Here is a 21,922-nt window from a genome sequence, read left to right as displayed (position 1 = left end):
TTGCAGGCTTCATGATTTTTTCTTGTCCAAAATTCTGTTTCAGCAACCCAACCCATATTATATGTAGGCCTAGCACATTCAATGCACTTTCAATAGCACAATTTTTTCTTCTTATTAATTTAACAGCAAACAACCAGTAGAAAGAAAAGTTGTGTTGTTGAAATTTCATTGAGTATATATAATATGGGCTTTATGTTTCCAGTTATTAGCATAGCACTTCCACTTTCCAGAAGGAAACAATAAAAACTCTGAAAACAACTCAAAAACATTCTAAAATACTTGTAATATTCCTTGATGTGTACTAATAAAATCTACCCCACTCCTTAATGGTCAAATATTTACCCTAGATTGAAATGTCTATACACTGGATTAGTATTGTATTACTTGTTTGCCATTAAATCAACTTGAAGTAAATAGCTACATATGGACAATTCATTATGCATATTCGACTTGGAATAAATATTTGACAATTAGGTTGTGTGTGTGTAAGGTTCTTGATATGCATGCCTTAAGGAATGACATAAGTAAGTATTTAAAAGGGTCTAAAGTAGTGTTACACATTAGGCTAGAACTATGGTTCTTTTGAACATCTTCATCAAATAAAAGTAGTACCATTATTGTGATCCTTTTAAACAAAATAGTCATTACCCTGACCCTGCTAATGGACCCACACAAAGCCCTAATAATATATTTCTTCCTTGTTATTTCTATGAGTTGATGCATCATTCAATGGGTAGCTCCTGTGCAGACTCAAAGATATCCAGCTTATCCAAAGCTTGAGCCTAATCTTGAAAAATGGTGTCTCATACTGGACACAGGATTTAAAAGTTAGTTTAAAGTATCTAAGCAAAATCACAGACAAACTTAGTCTTGAATAAAATTGTTAACAATCAACTGGCAAGTGTTGTGGAGCAGAATAATTACCTCAAACATGATAAGATAGAGTAAGGGAAAAATAAAAGAAGAAAAAAAGCAAACAAACAAAAAACACATGAACAAGGAACTAACTCTTGTCATAGCAACAACAATATAATATAAAAATAGAACATGAAGTAGAATCAAATTTAAACATTACTGCAGTATGTATGGTCATGACACAGACATACAAAAATACTAAATACTATTGAATTATAATATAATATCAATCATTCTGTGAAGAATTGAGTTTTTGGTCATGCTTGGTAATTAATTTAGAAATTGCAAGATCAGGGTCAGCAAGTTTAAATTTTTTAACCAATGGAGAATTACATTGCCAAGGTGGTAACTGAAGCAAATACCTAGCAAACTGAAAAAAATAACCCAGACTTTCAGACAATCAGTTCTAGCAAACAGCTTCTGAAAGAGAGCAATATACAAGATGCAAGGGTTGGCTGCAGCATTGAAAAGGCTAGCTAATAGTACACTTGAATCAAAGTTTTGCTGCAACATTTGATGCATAAGATGCAGATATACATCATGCAGGATGGCCTAGGAGCAGAAATTGGGTGTGGCATAGCAAGGGAACCAATGAGAAGACCTAGATAAACGAGATGGTCAACAGCTCCAACAGTGGCATCACCAAGCTCTATAAAGGACAGTGGCTCACCTTTCAAGTTAAAAAGCACTATTTTTGACTTGTCAGGATTGAAACAAAGGTCTAGTTTAAGATACTCTTGTTGAAGTGTAAGAAAACATCTCATTCATTCTCTGGAGGATACATCTGAGATTCAAACATTATCTGCATAACAAACTACAGACATACTCAATGAAAATAGAATTTAAAGATGTGGGGCAATGGCCTTGAGCATCTAACACACATTTATTGAAAAGATTGGAAGAAGAAACTACTCCTTGGCATGCACCTTACAAGACAAAAATGAGTGTCCTGCGTCAAGCACATGGCATATTTACATCTGAAGGTAATTTCAGGTGAATACATAATTAAAAGTACATATCACAAAGACAGTGAATCACACTGTCTGAAAGTGAATCACACAAGGAATTCATTCTAATTTGGCTAATTTGAGGAGTATAACTGGGTAGATGAGGGAATCAAAGGCATATCTGATATTTAGACTTGAAAGAACTAGAGATTATACTGAGGACTCATCAACAATTAGTGAATTGGCAACAACTATGAGGACATCAACACATCCCATTCCCCACTTGAACCGGAAGTGGTAAAGTGAATATAACATGTCAGTTCAAGGTCAGATCAAAAAAGAAGTTCAAAGGCCAGTCAATATCTACCAAATCATATTATGGAGTTAGTACTAAAGTGAATACACCATTCGATGCCTTTTTTTTATGCTGATTACGAATATAATAAGCATTTCTATCGGAAATGAATTTCAGCCCCCCCCCATATATATGCCAATTCAGGGTTAGGTATAGCCTATATAGGGGGGGGGGGGCTGAAATTCATTTCCGATAAAAATGCTTATTATATTCGTAATCAGCATAAAAAAAGGCATCGAATGGTGTATTCACTTTATTCCTAACTCAATAATATGATTTGGTAGATATTGACCCAAAGGCCTTTCAAAAGAAAGTCACAATTGTAATAGGTCAAAATTATAAACATTCTGGGTTTGGTTTTCCTTTTTTGGGAATCGGGATAGGATCTCCAATGCAAAAAGAAGAGGGTACAATTTGCTGCATAAAAATTGTCTAAATTACAAGTGCCAAGTGTTGGACTAATGCCTCCCAACCAAACTTCAAATGTAAAGCACAGATGTGGTCAGTTGTTGCATGTTGATCCACAAACCTGCGACATTGTGAAATTTGAATTGTGGTTTATTGCCTCAAATTGAGTGTCAAAGACATTTTTCCAAACCTAGTGTGTCATTTTCTACTTAATAGACCCAAAAGTGCTATATCACAGCTACTCACCTTGGTGTTTTAATCTGCTTGTGTGTTTTATAACTGGTGATATACAGCTTTAATTCCCCTGAGATTTCAATGTCCCCATATTTTGAATTTTCTTTGTCGCTGTTGCTGCAGCATGGTTGCCAAATAATTTGCTTTTGGACGAATTTTGAAAACCCAGCCAAAAAGTCAAGAAACCATAGAATAAATGTTTCTGAGCCAGCCTAAGAAGCCGCCAGAGAAGGGAAACCTGGTTACAGGAACAGGAGATAAAATAGGTTGGCGATTTTCAAAATAATTAAATCAGAATTCTCAAATATTAATAAAAATGGCGCAATTTTAATCTCTCTGAAGGATAAAGCAGCATCTGAAGACTTCTGATAATTACTAATCCTTTAAATGTGGCTGTCAAGTGCGGTTGTTGGTATCCTCCAAAAAAGAAGTCAGAAATTGTTATTTATAATGTCCCAATAGATATAGCACTAAAGGAGCTGGTCATTGACCTAAAAAATAGCCAAGGGGAGCCTATATTAGTGACAAGTGTCTCTAGGTTAGGTAAACCTGATCCTAAAGTCCAAATAATCAACAAATCATTCCTATTTGGTTTGAACAAGGAGGTAAATCTGAATCTACCTTTGTTGATGTTTGGCCAAAGAAAAGCCTTCAAATCCTACCGGTTGAAGCCTATCCAATGTCATGAATGTTCAAAGCTTGGGCATATAGCTAAATTTTGCTTGTCAAGTGTAATAACCAACATAAGGAGGATGGTACCTACCCCAAAGAAGATCCCAAATGTATTAACTGCAAAAGCCCTCACAGATCAGATAATAAGTCTAAATATCCATTGTACAAACAAAGAGCTGTTGCTCTAAAAATCGCCAAAGAAAGGTCAATACCTTACGCTTTTGCCACTATGGAGGCTAGAGCAATACTAAGTCAAGTCTCAAACACGCGTAATAGATCAGAACCTCTGGTACCTATTTCCATTGGTGTCAATCAATCGAGTACCCCTCGAGCAGCCGACATTTCCCATCGCCCCATTCACCAACCCTCAAGGAAAACAAAAATAGGAAAAAATCAAACCCAAACAAAGGGTGTATCTCTCCTTTGCATCAATGAGAACGATTACCCCCCATTAATACCCACCTCAAGGAAAGAATATAGGCAAGAAGTGTCAACCCAATCCCCAAATAGTGAGAACCTCCTATCTGATATGTACCTCTTTATGATCAACATGTTAACCCTAGAAAAAGTCACCCTGCCGCCCCAGCAGAAGTTGGATACCGCCGGTGATATAGCCTCAACCTATCTAGCAAAATAAACACTTGCCCAGGCTGTAGCTCACTTCACCCAAATTATGAATAAGTACCAGCCATCCTGTTCAGCTCGGATCCAAAAACACTGGCCATTGACAGGGGGCTGTCAGCCCAACTAACTATTCCCCTGTCCGTGTCTTTTGTTCATCCCAAAAATTTATCAAATTCAATCAATATTTTTTCCAGCTCAAATAATTCACAACACAACTTAAGTAAGGATAAAGTATTACCAAGTATTCATAGCAGAGAACCATTGGATAGTTCCACTTTTGAATCTTGCGAGTCGGAACTTAGTGATATTATTGATTCCCATATCAAACAGTTTGTGGTAACAAACTGTAAGTAAGGAGCAACCCGGCTCAATAGTAAGCAAAATTCTAAAAAACGGAATTTTGATACCAATAGACACATCAAAAGAACTAAATTTAAATGATGATTTTAAACATATAAGTTTCATTAAGTTTAGTGTTACTCGTCAAAAGTTACGCGCCTAAGAAAATTTGGCTGATTTTAGAAAAAAGGGGGAAAGACCCCCTAAAAGTTATAGAACCTTAATAAAAATCCAACCATCATATTCAGCGTATCAGAGAACCCTACTGTAGAGGTTTCAAGCACCTATCTACAAAAATGTGGAATTTTGCATTTTTTTTTTTTACCAGAAGAAAGATCATGGATGCATGTTTATTTGTTGTTTTTTTTTCTCCCAGGGGTGATCGTATTGACCCAATTGTCCTAGAATATCGCGGGAGAGCTCATTGGAACGGAAATTAAAAGTTCTAGTGCCCTTTTTAAGTGACCAAAAAAATGGAGGGCAACTAGGCCCCTTCCCATGCTCATTTTTTCCCAAAGTCAAGTCACCCAATCAAAATTTTGAGATATCCATTTTGTTCAGCATGATCGAAAATATGATAACAATGTCTTTTAGGATGACTTAATCCCCCGAAGTCCCCGGAGGAGGGCTAAAAGTTATGAACTTTACCCAATGTTAGCATATAGTATTGGTTATTGGGAAGTATACAGATGTTTTCAGGGGGATTTTTTCTGGTAGGGGGTGGGGGTGGGTCGGGGGTTACATGGGAGGATCTTTCCATGAAGGAAGTTTTCATAGGGGAAGGGACATTGCTATGAAGGGGCGCCAGATTTCCCAGCAATATTAAAGAAAAAGATCAGAAATTAAGTAAAAAAAACAACAAGTTTTTCAACTGATTGTGATTGAGGGGTCATTTTTAAAGAATTGGAAAAAATTCGAACTTTAGCTTAAAGAGCAAGGTATTGACTAGGGGGCGAACCCCCTAATATACGTATTAAAAATCTATCAATATAGAAGCTTGTTATGTAAGTTAATTCGTAAGTTATGTATATTTATTACTAATAAAAACGTTCATAAATAAAATCAAACAAGTTTCGAGAAAGCCATTTAACCATATAAAAGTAAAATTAATATGCAATTTTTTTTTTTTAATTATTCATGTACAGTGAGCCAAAATCAAAACCTGCATTAATTCAAAACGTTCAAAAATTAAAAAAAAAACAAGTTTTTTTTTAACTGAAAGTAAGGAACGACATTAAAACTTAAAACGAACAGAAATTATACGTGTATGAAAGGGACTGTCCCCTCTTCAACGCCTCGCTTTTTACACTAAAGTTTTTTATTGTTAAAAAAAAATAGAGTTGTGAGAAAGTTAAACTTTAGCGTAAAGATCGAGGCGTTGAGGAGGGGACAGTCACTTTCATATACGTAATAATTTCTGTTCGTTTTAAGTTTTAACGTCGTTCCTTAATTTAATTTTTGAAGATGAAAAGAAACTATTTGTACTTTACAGTAACGTGGATTGCATCACCACAAAAATGGATGAAATAAAAGCTGTAGTGTCAGCAAGACCTGAAGTGAGTGTGTTTGCCTTCACTGAAGTTAAACCAAAGTATACTTCAGTGCCACTGACTGATGTACACATCCAGATCACCAGATTCAGAATAATTCCAAACCTGTTGAAACCAGAAGGAAGAGGAATTGTCCTGTACATCAAATCATCAGTGAAGGTAGGAGACATTAATCTTGATTCTCAGTGTGAGCCATGGGTAGAGCAGTTCTGGATAAAAATTTATTTAAAGGGTTGCCCTTTAATTATAGGTTGTATTTATAGAAACCCAATATCTCCCTGTTAGAAAGATTCCCACCTCGCGATTTCAAATTCTACAAGTTCAGTGATGAGTCATCCTTACCATAATATAGTATTTGTATGAAACTTCAACCTGCCTCAGATTCAATGGGTTAGTGGTTATGCCACTACAAGAGATAACGATGACCAGATTGGCCCACTCCTCGAGTGCCTACAAGAACATTCATTGTATCAGACAATCGATTTCCTGACTAAGTACAGAGAGGGCTAGAACCCATCTCTCCTGGATCTCCTATTTGTCAAAGATGACGAGGCAATGAAAAGTATAGACCCAGAGCCACCTTTTGGCGCAAGCAACTATATAACCATAACTTGTCAACTAAAGATGTATCTGCAGACAAACAATTTTAGAAAGCATGTGTATACAAACTATAACAAGGCCAGGCAAGATTTAGCTAACCAAGATTGGTCTTTTGTTAAAAAGAATAATGTAGAGGGAACTTGGTTTGAGATGAAAAGGGTCCTCAGCAAGACAACTGCAAAAAACACAACAACCACTTGGAAACAAAGACCAAGAATGCTCCCTTTCATCACATGAGAAATCAAGCTAGCAGTCCAAGAGAAAAAGAAGTTCTGGAGAAGGTACAAGGACGTCCCAATGCAGGCAAATCATGACAAATTCAAACAAATATGAAACAAAGTCCACTACCTTACAAGAGAAGTTACTTGAAAGTATGAGGAGTCTTTAGCTTCAGCATCAAAAACAAACCCAAAGAAATTTTGGAAATATGTCTCCACTCAAAAGCCCGGAAGACATTCAGTAATGGAACTCTCTGTTAATGGGAATACCATAAGCAACCCTGGAGATATAGCTGAAGCTCTGAACCAGCAGTTCAAGTCGGTTTTTACACCTCCAGAAGATGCCCCCTTACCACAGATGCTGGAATAGGATATTCAGAAACTGATGCAAATTATTACTGTCAACACTTTAGATGTGGAATCACAGCTCAAAAGATTGAACCCAAATAAGTCAGTTGGTCCTGATGGGGTTCACCCTCAGACTTCGAAAGAGGCTCATGCAGAGCTTGCCCTCCCCTTAGCAAAACTGTTCCAGAAGTCTCTTGATGCTAAACAAGTCCCTTAAGATTTGCAAAATGCAAATATTACACATGTTCACAAGGGTGGAAGCAGGATCTGTGCTGCAAATTACCAACCTATTAGTATCACATTGACAGTCAGTAAAATCCTCAAAGGAATTGTGAATACCACTGTTATGAAACACCTGATTGACAACAAACTACTTACTGATAGCCAATATGGATTCAGATCTGGATGCTCAGTTGAGACAAATCTTATTGATGCATATGAACATGTCACCAAACTGCTAGACCTGGTATTTCTGCTGATACAATCCTATTAGATTTTGCAAAGGCTTTTGACAAAGTTTGCCATCATTGTTAGAAGGCAGTACCATATGAGTGGAGGGGATGACTCTAGGCAATTGATTGGTTCTTCAGCAGCTGAAAGGGATTTGGGAATAGTTGTCAATGAAGAATTGAAGTTCCACAAACACACACAAACAACAGTTGTCAAAGCATCTCAGACCCTTGGAATAATTAAGCATACAATACATAGCAGATCATCCAAAGTCATGGCAAAGCTGTACAAGGGTTTTGTGCAACCATTGCTGGAATTTGGGATGTGTGTTGCCACGCCCCTGAATAAGAATTGAAGTTCCACAAACACACACAAACAGCAGTTGCCAAAGCACCTCAGACCCTTGGAATAATTAAGCATACAGTACATAGCAGATCATCCAAAGTCATGACAAAGCTGTACAAGGGTCTTGTGTGACCATTGCTAGAATTTGGGATGTGTGTTGCCATGCCCCTGAATAAGGGTGACAAACAGAAAATAGAGTCTGTTCAAAGGTGCGCAACCAAAGCTGTTGATAGATGCAAGAACCTTGACTATCCATCTCGCATAACAAACTACAGCTCCCAACACTTGTCTACAGACAACAGAGGGGTGATGTCACCATGGCTTACAAGCTACTGCATGCTGATTCCTCTTCTCAGAAGCCTTTCCAACTTGACTTATCATCCAGGACAAGAGGCCATTGTAAGAAGCTGCTTCAGAAGAGAGCAGGCTGCACAACCACTATTTCTCCAATAGAGTGGTCGCTCCCTGGAACAGTCTTCCCAATGCAGCTTGTTGCTGCTTCCTCTGTTGATGCATTCAAGATCGCCGTTGATAAGAATTGGTCCACCAAACCATGGGAAACAGAGTGGAACTCCGCCAAACCTATGGCTCCCCATCATCACTGACCAGCAACCTACAACTCTACAGGATTTTCCCTTATTTTACTGGACAATGCAACTTAAGGTAATGTGGTCAATACCATTGGATGATGTAGGCTTTAAATACACAATGACCTCTTCAATTGATGCTGTGCTAATAATTAACTCTGGGCAGGGACTGGTAGCAAGGATATTATCTAACTTAGTTTCGAAAAAGAATTCAAGCTACTGACCAGGAGCAGCAAATTTGGATCCATAGCAGGCACAACGTTCCTCATCAGGAATGTCAGCAACAGAGATAGATGAGGGAGGCCTTTCTTTGCAAGAGATTATTCTAAAAAGATTTCTATCATTTTCAGCATGAGCTAAAGGAGCAACCATGTTTAAGAAAGATAACAGTTTAATCAAGATATTTGTCTAAGATTATGCCCTGTCTGAGTACTGGGGATCTTACCCTAGAAGATACAGAAGATCTTGCCATAGAAGATAAGGAATCAAATAGTAGTGCTTTTAGTGGTAAATTTGCAGTTTTTAACACAATTTAGCTAGAATGAAAGTCAAATCAATTTTTTCCCACTAGACAACATTTTTAGAGTCCTTAAAGGGCTTGAAATGAAATTTTCCCAAGAGGCATTTATTGAATTATGAAAGGGCATAAATAAGGCATCAAGTGACATGTTCACTTTCATCCTAGCTAAATTATACGAAAAACTACATGTCCTTTTACTATATTAAGATATTGTCTTTGGAAGAGCTGTAAGCCTAGACTACAGTGGTACCTATAGTAGTTTACACTAATGTAGTAGTTGCTTTCCTCAGAAGGAAACACTAGCCTTTAAAAGCCTGAAAACAACTTTTAAAAATTCTATAATACTTCCTTATATCATACCAAAAAGTGAGCTATTTCCCTTTACTTTACCCTACCTTCCTCCTTAATGTCCATATATACCCCCTCCCCTCTATTACATAGCCTAAATTAAAATATTCTCAATGCATTTTTCCAAATGTTACTCTAATCTTCAAGTAAATTTAATGATAAACAAGCTATGTTGACAAAATCAAGCAGTAGAAAAAGCATGGAGTATACATAATTTAGGCTATATTTGCACATTAGATGGGGACAGCAGTGTATTTTCATGAGAATCCTGCAGGGGAGGGGGGAGTTAGAGCCAGTTTTCCCAAATCAAGTGATTGTGAACAAGTGACAAATGGGTAAATTCTAGTTTAGCTATTTTTGTCTATTTTGGAATGGGGTTGGATTAGGAAAATGAAACTTTCAGTAATGAATCCAGGGCCAAAAACATACTCTGGAAAGGTATGGTCAAGCATCCCTCAATGCTAACCCTCTTCTGCTTAAAAGTCTTAGAAATTTGCCTACTTGACAGGTTATTTTTATTGAAAAATAACCAGAAATTCCTAATCTAACCTGAAACAATTGAGAAAACCTATTGAAGTTTTGACAAACAACATATTACATTCATTTTCAGTTATCAGTTTCTTTTTCTCTGGCTTTAGTTTTGAAAATGCAATTCCTGTTGTTTGAGTAGAAGTTTAAGCCATATGAATGTTTTTTTTTCTTTCTAAATTTAGGATATGTGTTTGCAGATCTTTGAAACATCATAAAATGGGATTGAGCAAACATAATAAACTGGGATTGAAGTTGTGAAGCTGAAAACATTTTTCATGTACTTCATATAAGCAGAAGATCTGTTTTGCAAGGTTTCACTTTCATAGCACAAATATTTTTAAAGGTCATCAAAGGTCACTGCCCTCTAGAAGGAGAAGGAGTAGAGGTAGGTACCTTAAAATACCTTCCCAGGACATACTTTAGTCAGTAGACCCATCCCTGAAAGTTTCATTGACACTTATGTAGTATAGAGACCCCACTTAAGAAGCATAAATTAGTTAATCCTAATGAAATATACCAAAATTTGATGAAAATATAATACTTTATTAACAAAACTATGGAAACTACAGAAGAAATTTATTGAAAGAAGGCTGCCTAGAATGCATAGATGTCATTGAGAATTGTGTTGAAATGAACTCTGCCTTCAGCTGCAAGAGTATAGTCATGTTGTGTCTATTGACACACAGTTTTGTTTTGGGCAACACCCCTTCATCCTGGAAAAGTATAATTGCCTCTTCTTCAGTCCTTGGCAAATCCCATATCTTCATTTTAACATCCATGGTCAGAAACTATTCTCTATCACTACACATCACAAACTAAGTGAATTTCATCCATGGTCAAAGAAACTGGTTCTACTTAGACCGAGAACTTGAGTTGCTATAATACATAAGTACCATTTCATTTCCCTAACCTAACCTCTTTCCAAGTTAGGAAAAAGTAGCTAAACTAGAATTTTACCAAAAAATGGGCTATATATTAGCCTACCATAAAGGCAAAGGTATAGGCTACTAAAGGAAACTGATACGTTTCTGGATGTTTGAATTGTGTAGGCCTATCTTAGTCTTGACAAGATTTTTGTAGATGCTAAATTTTACCTTGGGGGGGCAAACTGGGGTTAATATTTTGACTAACAAACCATTCAGAGTGAAGAAATAAACTTTACTCTAGAATCATAATTTCATTCTGAACCCAAAAATGACATTTGTTTCCATTGCAAATTCAATCTTAACCTACCCTCTCTAACCTTACCCAAATATATAACCCATATTTATTGTTGATTCAACTTACACTGTTGATTCAATTTACAGGTAAAACCAGTTTTAACAAGATTTATGCTAATACAGGACTTGTATCTAAAAAAAAAGAAAAAGGTATCATCTTTTAGCGTCTGTAAAGGATATGTTTCTTAGCTATCTGAATACTCCATTAATCAAAATATTGGTATAGGCCTAGATAAGTCCCTTCAAATAAGGATACATGTTAAGAAAACAGTTACTACTACTACTACTACTAGCAACTCACCACAGTACCAAACTGCCTGAGGCCAACACAGCTACACATGCTCCTCCTCTATCCCAATCTATTCAAAGCCTCCCTTTTTACACCCTCCCAGGAAGTTCCCATTTACTTTAAATCTTTCTTTATGACATCCTCCCACCCCAGACAAGGACAACCTGCTTTCTCTTTAGCCCTAGACAGTTGGTTGAAAAGGACAATCTTCAACAATCTGTCATCCTTCATTTGCACAATATGCCCAAGCTACCTCAACCTTTCTTTCATTATAGCCCTAGAGAGTGGTATTAAACCACAATACAGTCAGTCAGCCAGGTACTCAGAACAATCTGTAAGAAATTTCTCTGGAAAACATCTAGAAAATCTTCATCCACTTTTTGGAGCACCCATGCTTCCATCCATATTTGACCACTGTCATCAGTGTAGCTTCTAATCTTGGTTTGTAGACATATCTTCCTATTCTTCCAAACTTTTCTTTAACTGTGAAAAAAACACCCTGAGCCTTTTAACTGTGAAAAAGACACCCATCTTTACTAATAATACTACCAAGGTCAGTGAAGCTGTCCAACTGATCAATCTTTTCGTTGCCCAACTTCACCTTTTCATCTTCACTTATTCCTAGCCTTCGTCTTCTTAACATTGATTTTCAAACCTATTCTAGCACCTTGAACTCCCAAAACCTGTAAGGGTTCACTCATTTTGCTCACACTTTCATCTAGGATGCTTAAATCATCAGCATAATCTAAATCCAGGAGACTTTTTCCTCCCCCATTTGATTCTGTGGTCTCCCATTGCTTTTCCTGTGCTCCTTAAGACAAAGTCCATCAAAATAATTTACTAAATTCTGAGAGGAAACTAAATCTGAAAAGAATTTACTAAATCTGAGAGGAAAAATTTACTAAATCGCATCTGCTTTTAATAAAAGCTCAAAAATTTTTTTCAAGCATCAAGCATCCATTTTTACTATAGGAGGATAATCAATTGGATTTCCACAATCATTTTTCTTCTTTTTTTACTCTTTTCCTCTTTTCTTTCGTTTTCACAGTATGATTGAAAATTCCGGAAACCTATAAGTTCAAAAATCCTTTTTTTTTATTATTTGGATGTACTACTGGATAGGCTTAATATTCCAGATGCAGTGTATCCAAGACGTCAAAGAATAGTCTGGAATCTTTTATTCTGGAAATCCTGATAGTGAAGCTCGGATTTAAACTTATCAATGGTCTTCAGGTCAAAAAATTCAGATCTATTGAAAAATTCAAAAACAATCAATGAAGAAAAACAGCAACAAATCATATTCACAAAGCAATTCAGGCAATGGAGTGCTTAGAATCTGAGGTGTGTTTGAAAGTGATGGCTTTTGAAATTTGTCCCACAGTTTCCTTTTTTAGGTTTGAAATCTAAACCCTTCAATTTTACATTTTTAAGAGTAAATTTGCCATGTTTAAAACACTAATTGGGCTGGTCTTTAAATAAGGGATAAGCTGCTTACAAAGATTTCTGGCAAATTTTAAAGCAATTAATTTAGGATTTTTTTTTTAACTTATTTTTTCTGGATTCTCTCTCATTTCTATTCAAGAGAATCAAAAACCAATACAATCTATGTCACTTCAAAACAGAAACGACGTAATCGGCTACCGGTTTAGTTGTAATAATATGTAAATTGAAAAGTGCACCTCAAATTTGACTAGGGCTGCAAGTGAATAAAAAGTTATATAACATTCAATAATTAGTTTGAAAAAAATAACATTGTGTCAATAGTCTTCATGTCTGGCAAATCATACAAATTGAAAAGTAAGAAGAAAAATATGTAGTCACATTAAAAAAAAAGTCGCACTTAAAAGGCTTTAATCATCCTCGGCCTTATCTAAATTTAAAGTATCCACTAGTGCTGAATTCTGACTGAAAGGATCTACTTGTTTCCATTTCTTGATAGCCAGAGTCAAATTGCTGGGGATCACCCAGTCATGTACTCCACTTGATGAGACCACTGAGAACAAGTTGCTTCGTTTTCATCAATGACAAAACACACAAGACATTCAGTCTATTCTGGTTTTTAGTTTTGAAGTATGAAAAAAGTTTGTTTCAGGTAGTCATAGGCAGCATGCTAGCACTGCCTAAGTAAAGAACAATGTGGGCACAATGTATTGTTTCTCGGTTCTCCATACCTGGGCACTTCATATCAAAGGACTTGTTGTAGAGAGTTCGAAAAGGGCTCATTCGATTGCAAATTGGAGTGGCTAGTGCCCTTTTTAATAGTTGAAAGTGATTGGACGGTAACTAACCCCCCTCTCATGCCCATCTATTCCCCAAACACATCCAATCAAAATTTTTAGATAGCCATTTTGTTTAACATAGTTTAAAGTTCTCAAAATTAGGTCTTTGAGGATGACAACACCCTCAAAGCCCTCAGGACAAGGATTGTAAGTTATGCCCTGGGGGCATACAAAGTTTTATAGAAAGCGTTGTCATAGAAACTTCAAAAAGGGCTCATTTGATTAGAAATTGAAATGGCTTGTGCCCTTTTAGATAGTCAAAAGTAATTGGAAGGCAACTAACACCCCATCCATGCCCATCATTTCCCCAAACACATCCAATCAAAAGTTTGAAATAGCCATTTTGTTCCATGCAGTTAAAGTTCATGAAATTATACTTTTGAGCAGAACACTCTCCCCACAGTCTTCAGAGCAAGGGTTATAAGTTATGCCCTGGGGGCATATAAGTTTCTATTGAAATCTTTGTTGTAGAAACTTGAAAAAGGGCTTATTCGATTTGAAATTCTAAGGTCTAGAGCCCTTTTTAATAGTCAAAGGTGATTTGAGGGCAACTAGCACCCCTCTCTTGCCCACCTTTTCCTCAAACATATCCAATCAAAATTTTTAGATAGCCATTTTGTTCAGTGTTGTGGATTTCCAAATAGAAATTATGTTTTTGAAGAAGACACTCCTCCGCAGCCCTCAGGGCAAGGGTTGTAAGTTATACCCTGGGGGCATGTAAGGTTTTTGCTGAACGCATCATTGTAGAAACTTCAAAAAGGGCTCATTTGATTGGAAATTGAAATGGCTAGTGCCCTTTTTAATAGTCAAAAGTGATTGGAAGACAACTAAAACCCCTTCCATGCCCACCATTTCCCCAAACATATCCAATCAAAATTTTTAGACAGTCATTTTGCTCCACGCAGTTTAAAGATCAGGAAATTATACCTTTAAGCAGGACACTCCCCCCACAGTCAGAGCAATAGTTATAAGTTATGCCCTGGGGGAATATAAAGTTTTTATTGAAATGTTTGTTGTAGAAACTTGAAAAAGGGCTCATTTGATTGGAAATTCAAAGGGCTAGTGCACTTTCTAATTGTCAAAATTGATTTGAGGGCAACTAACCCCCCTCTCACGCCCACCTTTTCCCCAAACACATCCAATCAAAAATTTTAGATAGCCATTTTGTTCAACGCAGTTGAAAGTTTTGGAAATTAGGTCTTTAAAGATGACAACCCATCCCCCCACAACCCTCAGGGCAAGGGTTTTAAGTTATGCCCTGGGAGCCTGTAAGGTTTTTATTGAAATTGATGTTGTAAAAACATCCAAAAGGGCTCATTCAATTGAAAATTGAAAGGGCTATTGCCCTTTTAAAAGTCGAAAGTGATTGAAGGGCAACCAACCCCCCTCTCATGCCCACCATTTCCCCAAACAAATTCAATCAAAATTTTGAGATATCCATTTTGCTCAACATATTCAAAATAATACAAATGTATGTGCATAGTCAGTTTAATAGTCAGTCAAAATCTTAATATTATTTGATTTACTAAAGTTATAAAAGTAAAAACATTTATATTTTTTTCAGTAAAGTGCAAATCATGTTCTGGCCTTGGGAAGGCATAGAGGTTTTGAGCCCAACTTATGTTAATTTCTGCTCGTTTTGAGTTTGACTTGGTTATTTATTGTAATTTCTGTTTGCTTTGAGTTTCATTTATTTATTGATCCTGATTTGTGGTAGTTTCACGCTTGGTAGATTATTTGATTTTTGCTCATTTTTTGTTTAATGGAGTTCTTTACTTTTCTTTGAAAAACTTATTTTGAGGAAAAAGTTTTTTTTAATTAATGTCTTTACAAAGGGACAAGGCTAAGGCTAACTAACAAACATAGCAGCTGTTATGAGAGTCTGGGATAATTTTCTGAAAACAAAATTAGCTGGCATACCAGTCCTGATTTTAAATAGTTTGCCTTTCAAAGCAAGTATCAAGAAGAAGCTGAGAGAAAAGTAGCAATTTTTAAGTGCTAGGGTTGACGTGAAATAAAAAAAAAATGAGAGCAATAGTAGCCATAATATCTAATGTAACTGAAATCAGATTTTATAATGAATGGACCCTAATTTTTTACCCTGAATTCATGAAAAAAAAAGTTTGGTTTACTACAAATCATGACTTTTTACTAGATTTTGGGAAATTTACTAGATTTTTTTTTTACTAGATCTAGTAAAATCCTAATGATGGTGGCAACCCTGATAGAACACAACCCTGCTTAACCCCTGATTTAATACAAAGCCAGCTGCTACCCTCATTTCCTACCTTAACTGCAGCAGTGTTATTCTCATACATAGCACTAATCACTTTAATGTATTTGTCTGGCATATCATACAAAGATAAAACCCTTACTAAAGCTCTTCTATCAAAAGAATCAAATGCTTGCTCATAATCTATAAAACTGAGGACCAAAGGTTTTTGACAACTCAGGCACTTCTTGATTATTAACCTAAGAGTAAAAATTTGGTCTACCTTTTCTAAAACTGCACTGTTCTTCTATTAGAAATCTGTCTACAGTATCTCTCAGTCTAAAAAGTATCATATAACTAAGTAATTTGCTATCTACAGAGACCAGACTAATGCCTCAATAATTACCACACTCACTTTCATCACCTTTCTTATAAAGTGACTTAATTAAGGTTTTCCTAAAATTGTTAGGTACTTGGCCTTTTTCAAAAAATCATATTCATAATCTTCAGTAACTTATCTTTAACCTCAGAGCCACCATATTTAAGAAACTCATTTACCATCCTATTAGCACCCACAGCCTTATTATTTTTCAATCCTTTTAGTACTGTTGGTAATTCTTCCTCACAAAACAAATCTTCCTTCACATAAAAGGTATTACAAACTTTTTCATTTTCCTCTATATCTTTTCCTGCAACTCTATCTTGCTATAGCAAATTCTCAAAATATTCTGACCATCTTTCTTTAACTTTTTCCTTATTGCTAATTGCGGCCCAGTTCCTATCTTTAACTGGGCTAAGTCTGGATTGACTACTCCCTCTCAATTTATAATCATGCCAGTACAATATTTTACTATTATGCCATCTAGCTGCATCTTCCAGATCCTCAGCAATTTTATTCATGGCCAACACTTCACACTTCCTTAGTTCATATTTTAATGCTTTCTCTGCTTTCTTTACATTCCTTTTTTTTTCATATGATCACTCAGATAATTTTTTTACAAGCCAATTTTCCTCTCAATTAAACATAAAGCTTTTTCACTAATATTCTTAGCTGCAATCCTAGCTTTCTTCTCTAAGACACCTTCAGCAACTGCACAGACTATTTTTCTAAAATTATTCCAACCATCTTCCCCATTGTCAAATTTTGAACTCTTAAGTTTATTATTCAACTATTCCTGGAAAGTTTCTCTCAAATTCCCATCATGGATTCTACCCTTCCAAAATTTCAGCTTTAAATTAACCCTGGACACTACTAGATGGTAATCTTTACTTTTAACATCAATAACAGCATTCCTATATACCCTAGTATCTTGTATTGATCCTGCCAGTCTCCAATTTACTATAATATAATCATTAAGGTTTGCTGTCTTACCATTACATGAATACCATGTTAACTTATGAGCCATTTTATGACCAAACACTGAATTGGTTATAAATAGATTGTTATACCTACAAAATTGCAGAAGTCTGTATCCATCACTGTTTTCTTTTCCTATGCCAAATTTACCTAGGTTAGGATACTATCTATCCCTATTTCTATCAACTGGGGCATTAAAATCTCCTAGTAAAAACATCATATTTCTACCTGGGACCCTGTCTAATTGCTCCTGTAAGTAAAATTCATTTGAGTCACTAGTATGTCTGTCAGTTGCTTTTACATGGGCATATAATACTATAACTGATACCCTGAACTTTTTAGTCATAAAATAGGCAACTAATATTCTATTAAACAATTCTTAGTCTTCTAGGAAAACAATTCTTACTTCACAATATAAAGAATATTCATAGTTAACACATTTTGCATGGGGAGAACCTTTATCATCAATTCTTTCATTGTTTTACACTTTTTCTACTGCTTTTCTAAATTTTTTGTGTCTATTTTCTAACTTTTTTTTAAGGGGAGATTCCAAGATGGTCTACTTGATCACTAAGAAGATGATCAGCAAGCCACAAAAACTGATAGTCCTGTCAAGGACAAAAATGGAAGAATAGTCACAGAAGAGAAAGCAGAAGTCTGGTCCAACCATTTCAAAAGTGTCTTAAACCATCCAGGACCAATTAATCCCCCCAATATACTGGAAACTCCTTTGCTTAATCTTAATAGTTTCTGTGCCAAAGAAGCTGAAGAACAGAAGAGCTCAAAGAAACAATAGAGTTTCCATTCAAATGCTAAAGATGTCTGTTAGATCATGTGTCAAAACATGGATTCTACTGTTTAGCATGATATGGGTTGCCAAGGTTGTCCCAAAAGAGTAGATATGCAGTACCCTTGTGAAACTGTTCAAAAAAGGTGATGTCATGCTGTGCAACAACTGGCAAGGAATCAGTTTGCTCTCTATTCCAAGAAAGCTTCTTACCATTGTAATTCTGCACTGTATCCAGCCAAAGATTGACAAGCATTTAAGGTACAAACAACACAATTTTTGCCCAAAACCACTCCTGTGCAGATCTCATTTTTGCATTACAAATGATATTAGAAGAGACATGCAAGTGGAGACAGAAGCTATACCTAGTTTCATAAACTTCAAGAAGAAAGCATTTAACTCTGTCCATCAAGATACAGTCTGGAAAATCCTCTAGTGCTACTGTGTCCCTGACAAACTTGTAAGGCTAATTATGGCCCAGTACAAGAGCCTGGAGTGTTGTGTACAGATGAGTAAAGGACAATCAAGATATTTCAGGATCATCTCTGGAGTAAAGCAAGGATATGTCCTGTCCCCTTTTCTCTTCATACTGGTGATAGATTTCATTCTCTATGGATACAAAAATTACAGAATCCTAATCAGAAACAAAAAGAGGATTGCAGATAACATCAATCTTCTCAAATCAGACAAGCAGAAACTGAAATTTACTTGAAATTTTGACAAAACAACATTTACCTTAATTTTCAGTTATCAGTTTCTTTAGCTCTGGCTTTTGTTCTGAAAAATGCCATTCCTGTTATTTGAGTAGAATTTTAAGCCAAATAAATGTTTTTTTTTTCAAAATTTAGGAAATGTATTTAAATATCTTTAAATCCTTATAAATAGGGGTTTAGCAAAGTTGTGAAGCTGAAAACAATTTTGTTGTACTTCATTTAAACATATGATCCATTTTGCAAGGTTTCACTTTTATAAAAAGATTTTTAAATGTCATCAAAGGTCAGGACCTCTAGATAGAGAAGGAGTGGAGGTAAGTACTTATAAAAATACATTTCCATGACATGCTTTAGCCTGTACACCCATCCCTGAAAGTTTCATTTTCCTAACCCAACCATTTTCTAAGATAGCCAAAAGTAACTAGAGTAGAATTTTACTGGTTCTTGCTATGCAAAAAGTGCTAGCTATGGTTATTCTGCATATTATGCAGTAAGAATTATTTTATCAACATTTTTTCTTATGTGAAGGGGTTTAATTAGGCTTGTGCCAGTTAGGAAAAATGGTAAATTTTTACCAAATCATACTATTGACTTACAAATAAAGTAAACATACCACTTGATGCCTTTTTTATACTCTTTCCAAATATAATAATCATTTTTGTTGGAAATGAATTTTAGCCCCCACCCCTATATATACCAATTCAGGGTATATATTTGGGTAAATATCTACCAAATCATATTATTGACTTACGCATAAAGTGAATATACCACTCGATGCCTTTTTTTATGCTGATTATGAATATAATAATTGTGTCTATTGGAAATGAATTTCAGCCCCCCCCCTATATATGCCAATTCAGGGTATATATTTCTACATTAGGGGGGGGGATGAAGTTTAAACTTACCTCCCATTTACATCAGAAACAAAATTTGCCCCCACCCCCCTAATGTAGAAATATATACCCTGAATTGGCATATATAGGGGGGGGGCTGAAATTCAAAGGCATCAATTGGTATATTCACTTTATGTGCAAGTCAATAATATGATTTGGAAGATATTTACCTATATTTGCACATTAGGGGGTGGGGTTAAATTTTATTTCTGATGTAAATGAGAGGTAAAATTAAACTTTCCCCCACCCCCCTAATACGCAAATATATACCCTGAATTGGTATATATATGGGTGGGGGCTAAAATTCATTTCCAACAAAAATGATTATTATATTTGTAAAGAGCATATAAAAAGGCATCAAGTGGTATATTCAATTTATGGTAAAGTTCTACAAAATCATGTTATTGAGTTAGGACTAAAGTGAATACACCATTAGATGCCTTTTTTAAGCTGATTACAAATATAATAAGCATTTCAATCAGAAATGAATTTCAGCTCCCCCCCTATATATGCAAATTCAGGGTTAGGTATAGCCTATATAGGTGGGGGGGGAGGGGGGGCTGAAATTCATTTCTGATATTATATTATATTCATATTATATATTCATATTATATTCATAATCAGCATAAAAAAGGCATTGAATGGTGTATTCACTTTAGTCCTAACTCAATAATATGATTTTGTAGAACTTTACCCACTTTATTTGTAAGTCAATAATATGATTTGGTAAAAATTTACCAGAAAATAATAGGCCTATGCTTTTGCAAATAACAAAAGCAAACATTTTATAACTTATGATAAGATCCTAGTTTATGGACATATTGCTATCTTGGAAAGAAGGAGTTAATTGAATCAAAGTTTCAGGAATGAATCCAAGATAAAAATGCTGATAAAGTATTGCCAATCTACTATGTTTACTCTTTCCTTATTTCAAGGGCTTAGAAGATTATATATATGAACTCAACTACTTTTAAAGATCAAGAAAAGCCCCTAAACTGGAATTTTACAAAAACATGCAGTAGGTTAGCCTAGCCTTAATGATAAAGTAAAAGCCTCAAAGCTTTAGCCAAGCATTTCTTTTTAGTTTGTAATCTATCCTTCCACAATATCTGAGACTGTCAAAGCGGGGGGGGGGGGGGGAGTAAATTGTAATACAAGTGAACATGACATTTGGAAAGAGCATAGGCCTCAGCCCACAATAAGGGATCTAATAGCCTAGCCTACTCCCCAGCTATTTCATCTGAATAGGCTAGTGGTAATTCTAGACTGGTACCAAAAATTAGCTGGGGCTTACCATCTCGAGTGGTTCCCATAAGCTGATCCAGCATAGATTTCATCTGATCTTTAGCACTCATTTTGTTTTAATGGTCGACTTTCTTTTGACTTATTTAATTCTTCCTGGGTTGAATTTCTTCCATGAAGACTCATATTTTTAAAATAGATGTCGAGAGCGTAGTAAATTTATTTTAAAATAGGGGGAAAATCTGTCAAGTGCAACCTAGAAGTTGTTGCATGTGTTTTATTTCTTCTGTCAACAGAAATAATGATAAGTTTGGACATGCAAGATTTTGAAAAAAAATCCTTTAAGGATTATGTCACTTCAACTTTAAAGTTTTCCAAAATATCCAATAAATATTTCCCAACTTACAGGAAATCTTGAATTAAAAATAGTGCCAACATTCTTAAAGAATTTTGCCAAAACCTTATGCGCTTGAACTTAATATAAATAAGCATAAGCTTTAACCTATGGAAGTTCCATTAGTATCTATGATAATCTCCTATCGTATGCCAATAGAGAACCCCAAAAGAAATAATCGGAATTATGAAGTAAATAGCTCCGACCTGGCCCGTCATTAAAAAAAACAAACAAAGAGAAAAATCTATCAAAAAAACAAAACACACGAGAAGGTGGCCCGGGGAGAGAAAAGAAAACAACAGAAACAAAAAAACGTGGATATTTTACCTGTATACAAACAAGGCTTCTTCAGCACGAAAGACACAAAAAAAAACAAACAAACAAGATAAAACTAAAAACCAATAAAACCACCACCAAAAAAAAAAAAACCCAAAAATGTACAATCGACGCAAACTAATCCACGTAGGGAAAAGATGCTAATATAGAGTTACTTCAGTGAGGACACCAGAGTAACATGTTACTCTGGTGTCCTCACTGAAGTAACT

At 35.5% G+C, this 21,922-nt stretch overlaps 1 protein-coding gene across 1 annotated transcript in view; it reads right to left on the bottom strand.

The window, feature by feature from the left end:
• LOC148954423 (putative RNA-binding protein Luc7-like 2) overlaps nucleotides 1-21,096 on the bottom strand; it is an 87,068-nt gene extending 65,972 nt beyond the window's left edge. The window contains exon 1 of the mRNA XM_089086488.1: nucleotides 21,036-21,096. Coding sequence (XP_088942614.1) covers nucleotides 21,036-21,096 — 61 coding nt within the window. The remainder of the gene's footprint in view (nucleotides 1-21,035) is intronic.
• Between the last annotated feature and the right edge of the window lie 826 nt (nucleotides 21,097-21,922).

This window comes from Artemia sp. Qi Xiang Cuo, chromosome 3 (genome assembly GCF_049724085.1).
Source record: "Artemia sp. Qi Xiang Cuo chromosome 3, ASM4972408v1, whole genome shotgun sequence".
In the NCBI taxonomy this organism is placed as follows: domain Eukaryota; kingdom Metazoa; phylum Arthropoda; class Branchiopoda; order Anostraca; family Artemiidae; genus Artemia; species Artemia sp. Qi Xiang Cuo.
This window is presented reverse-complemented; position numbering and strand designations above follow the sequence as displayed.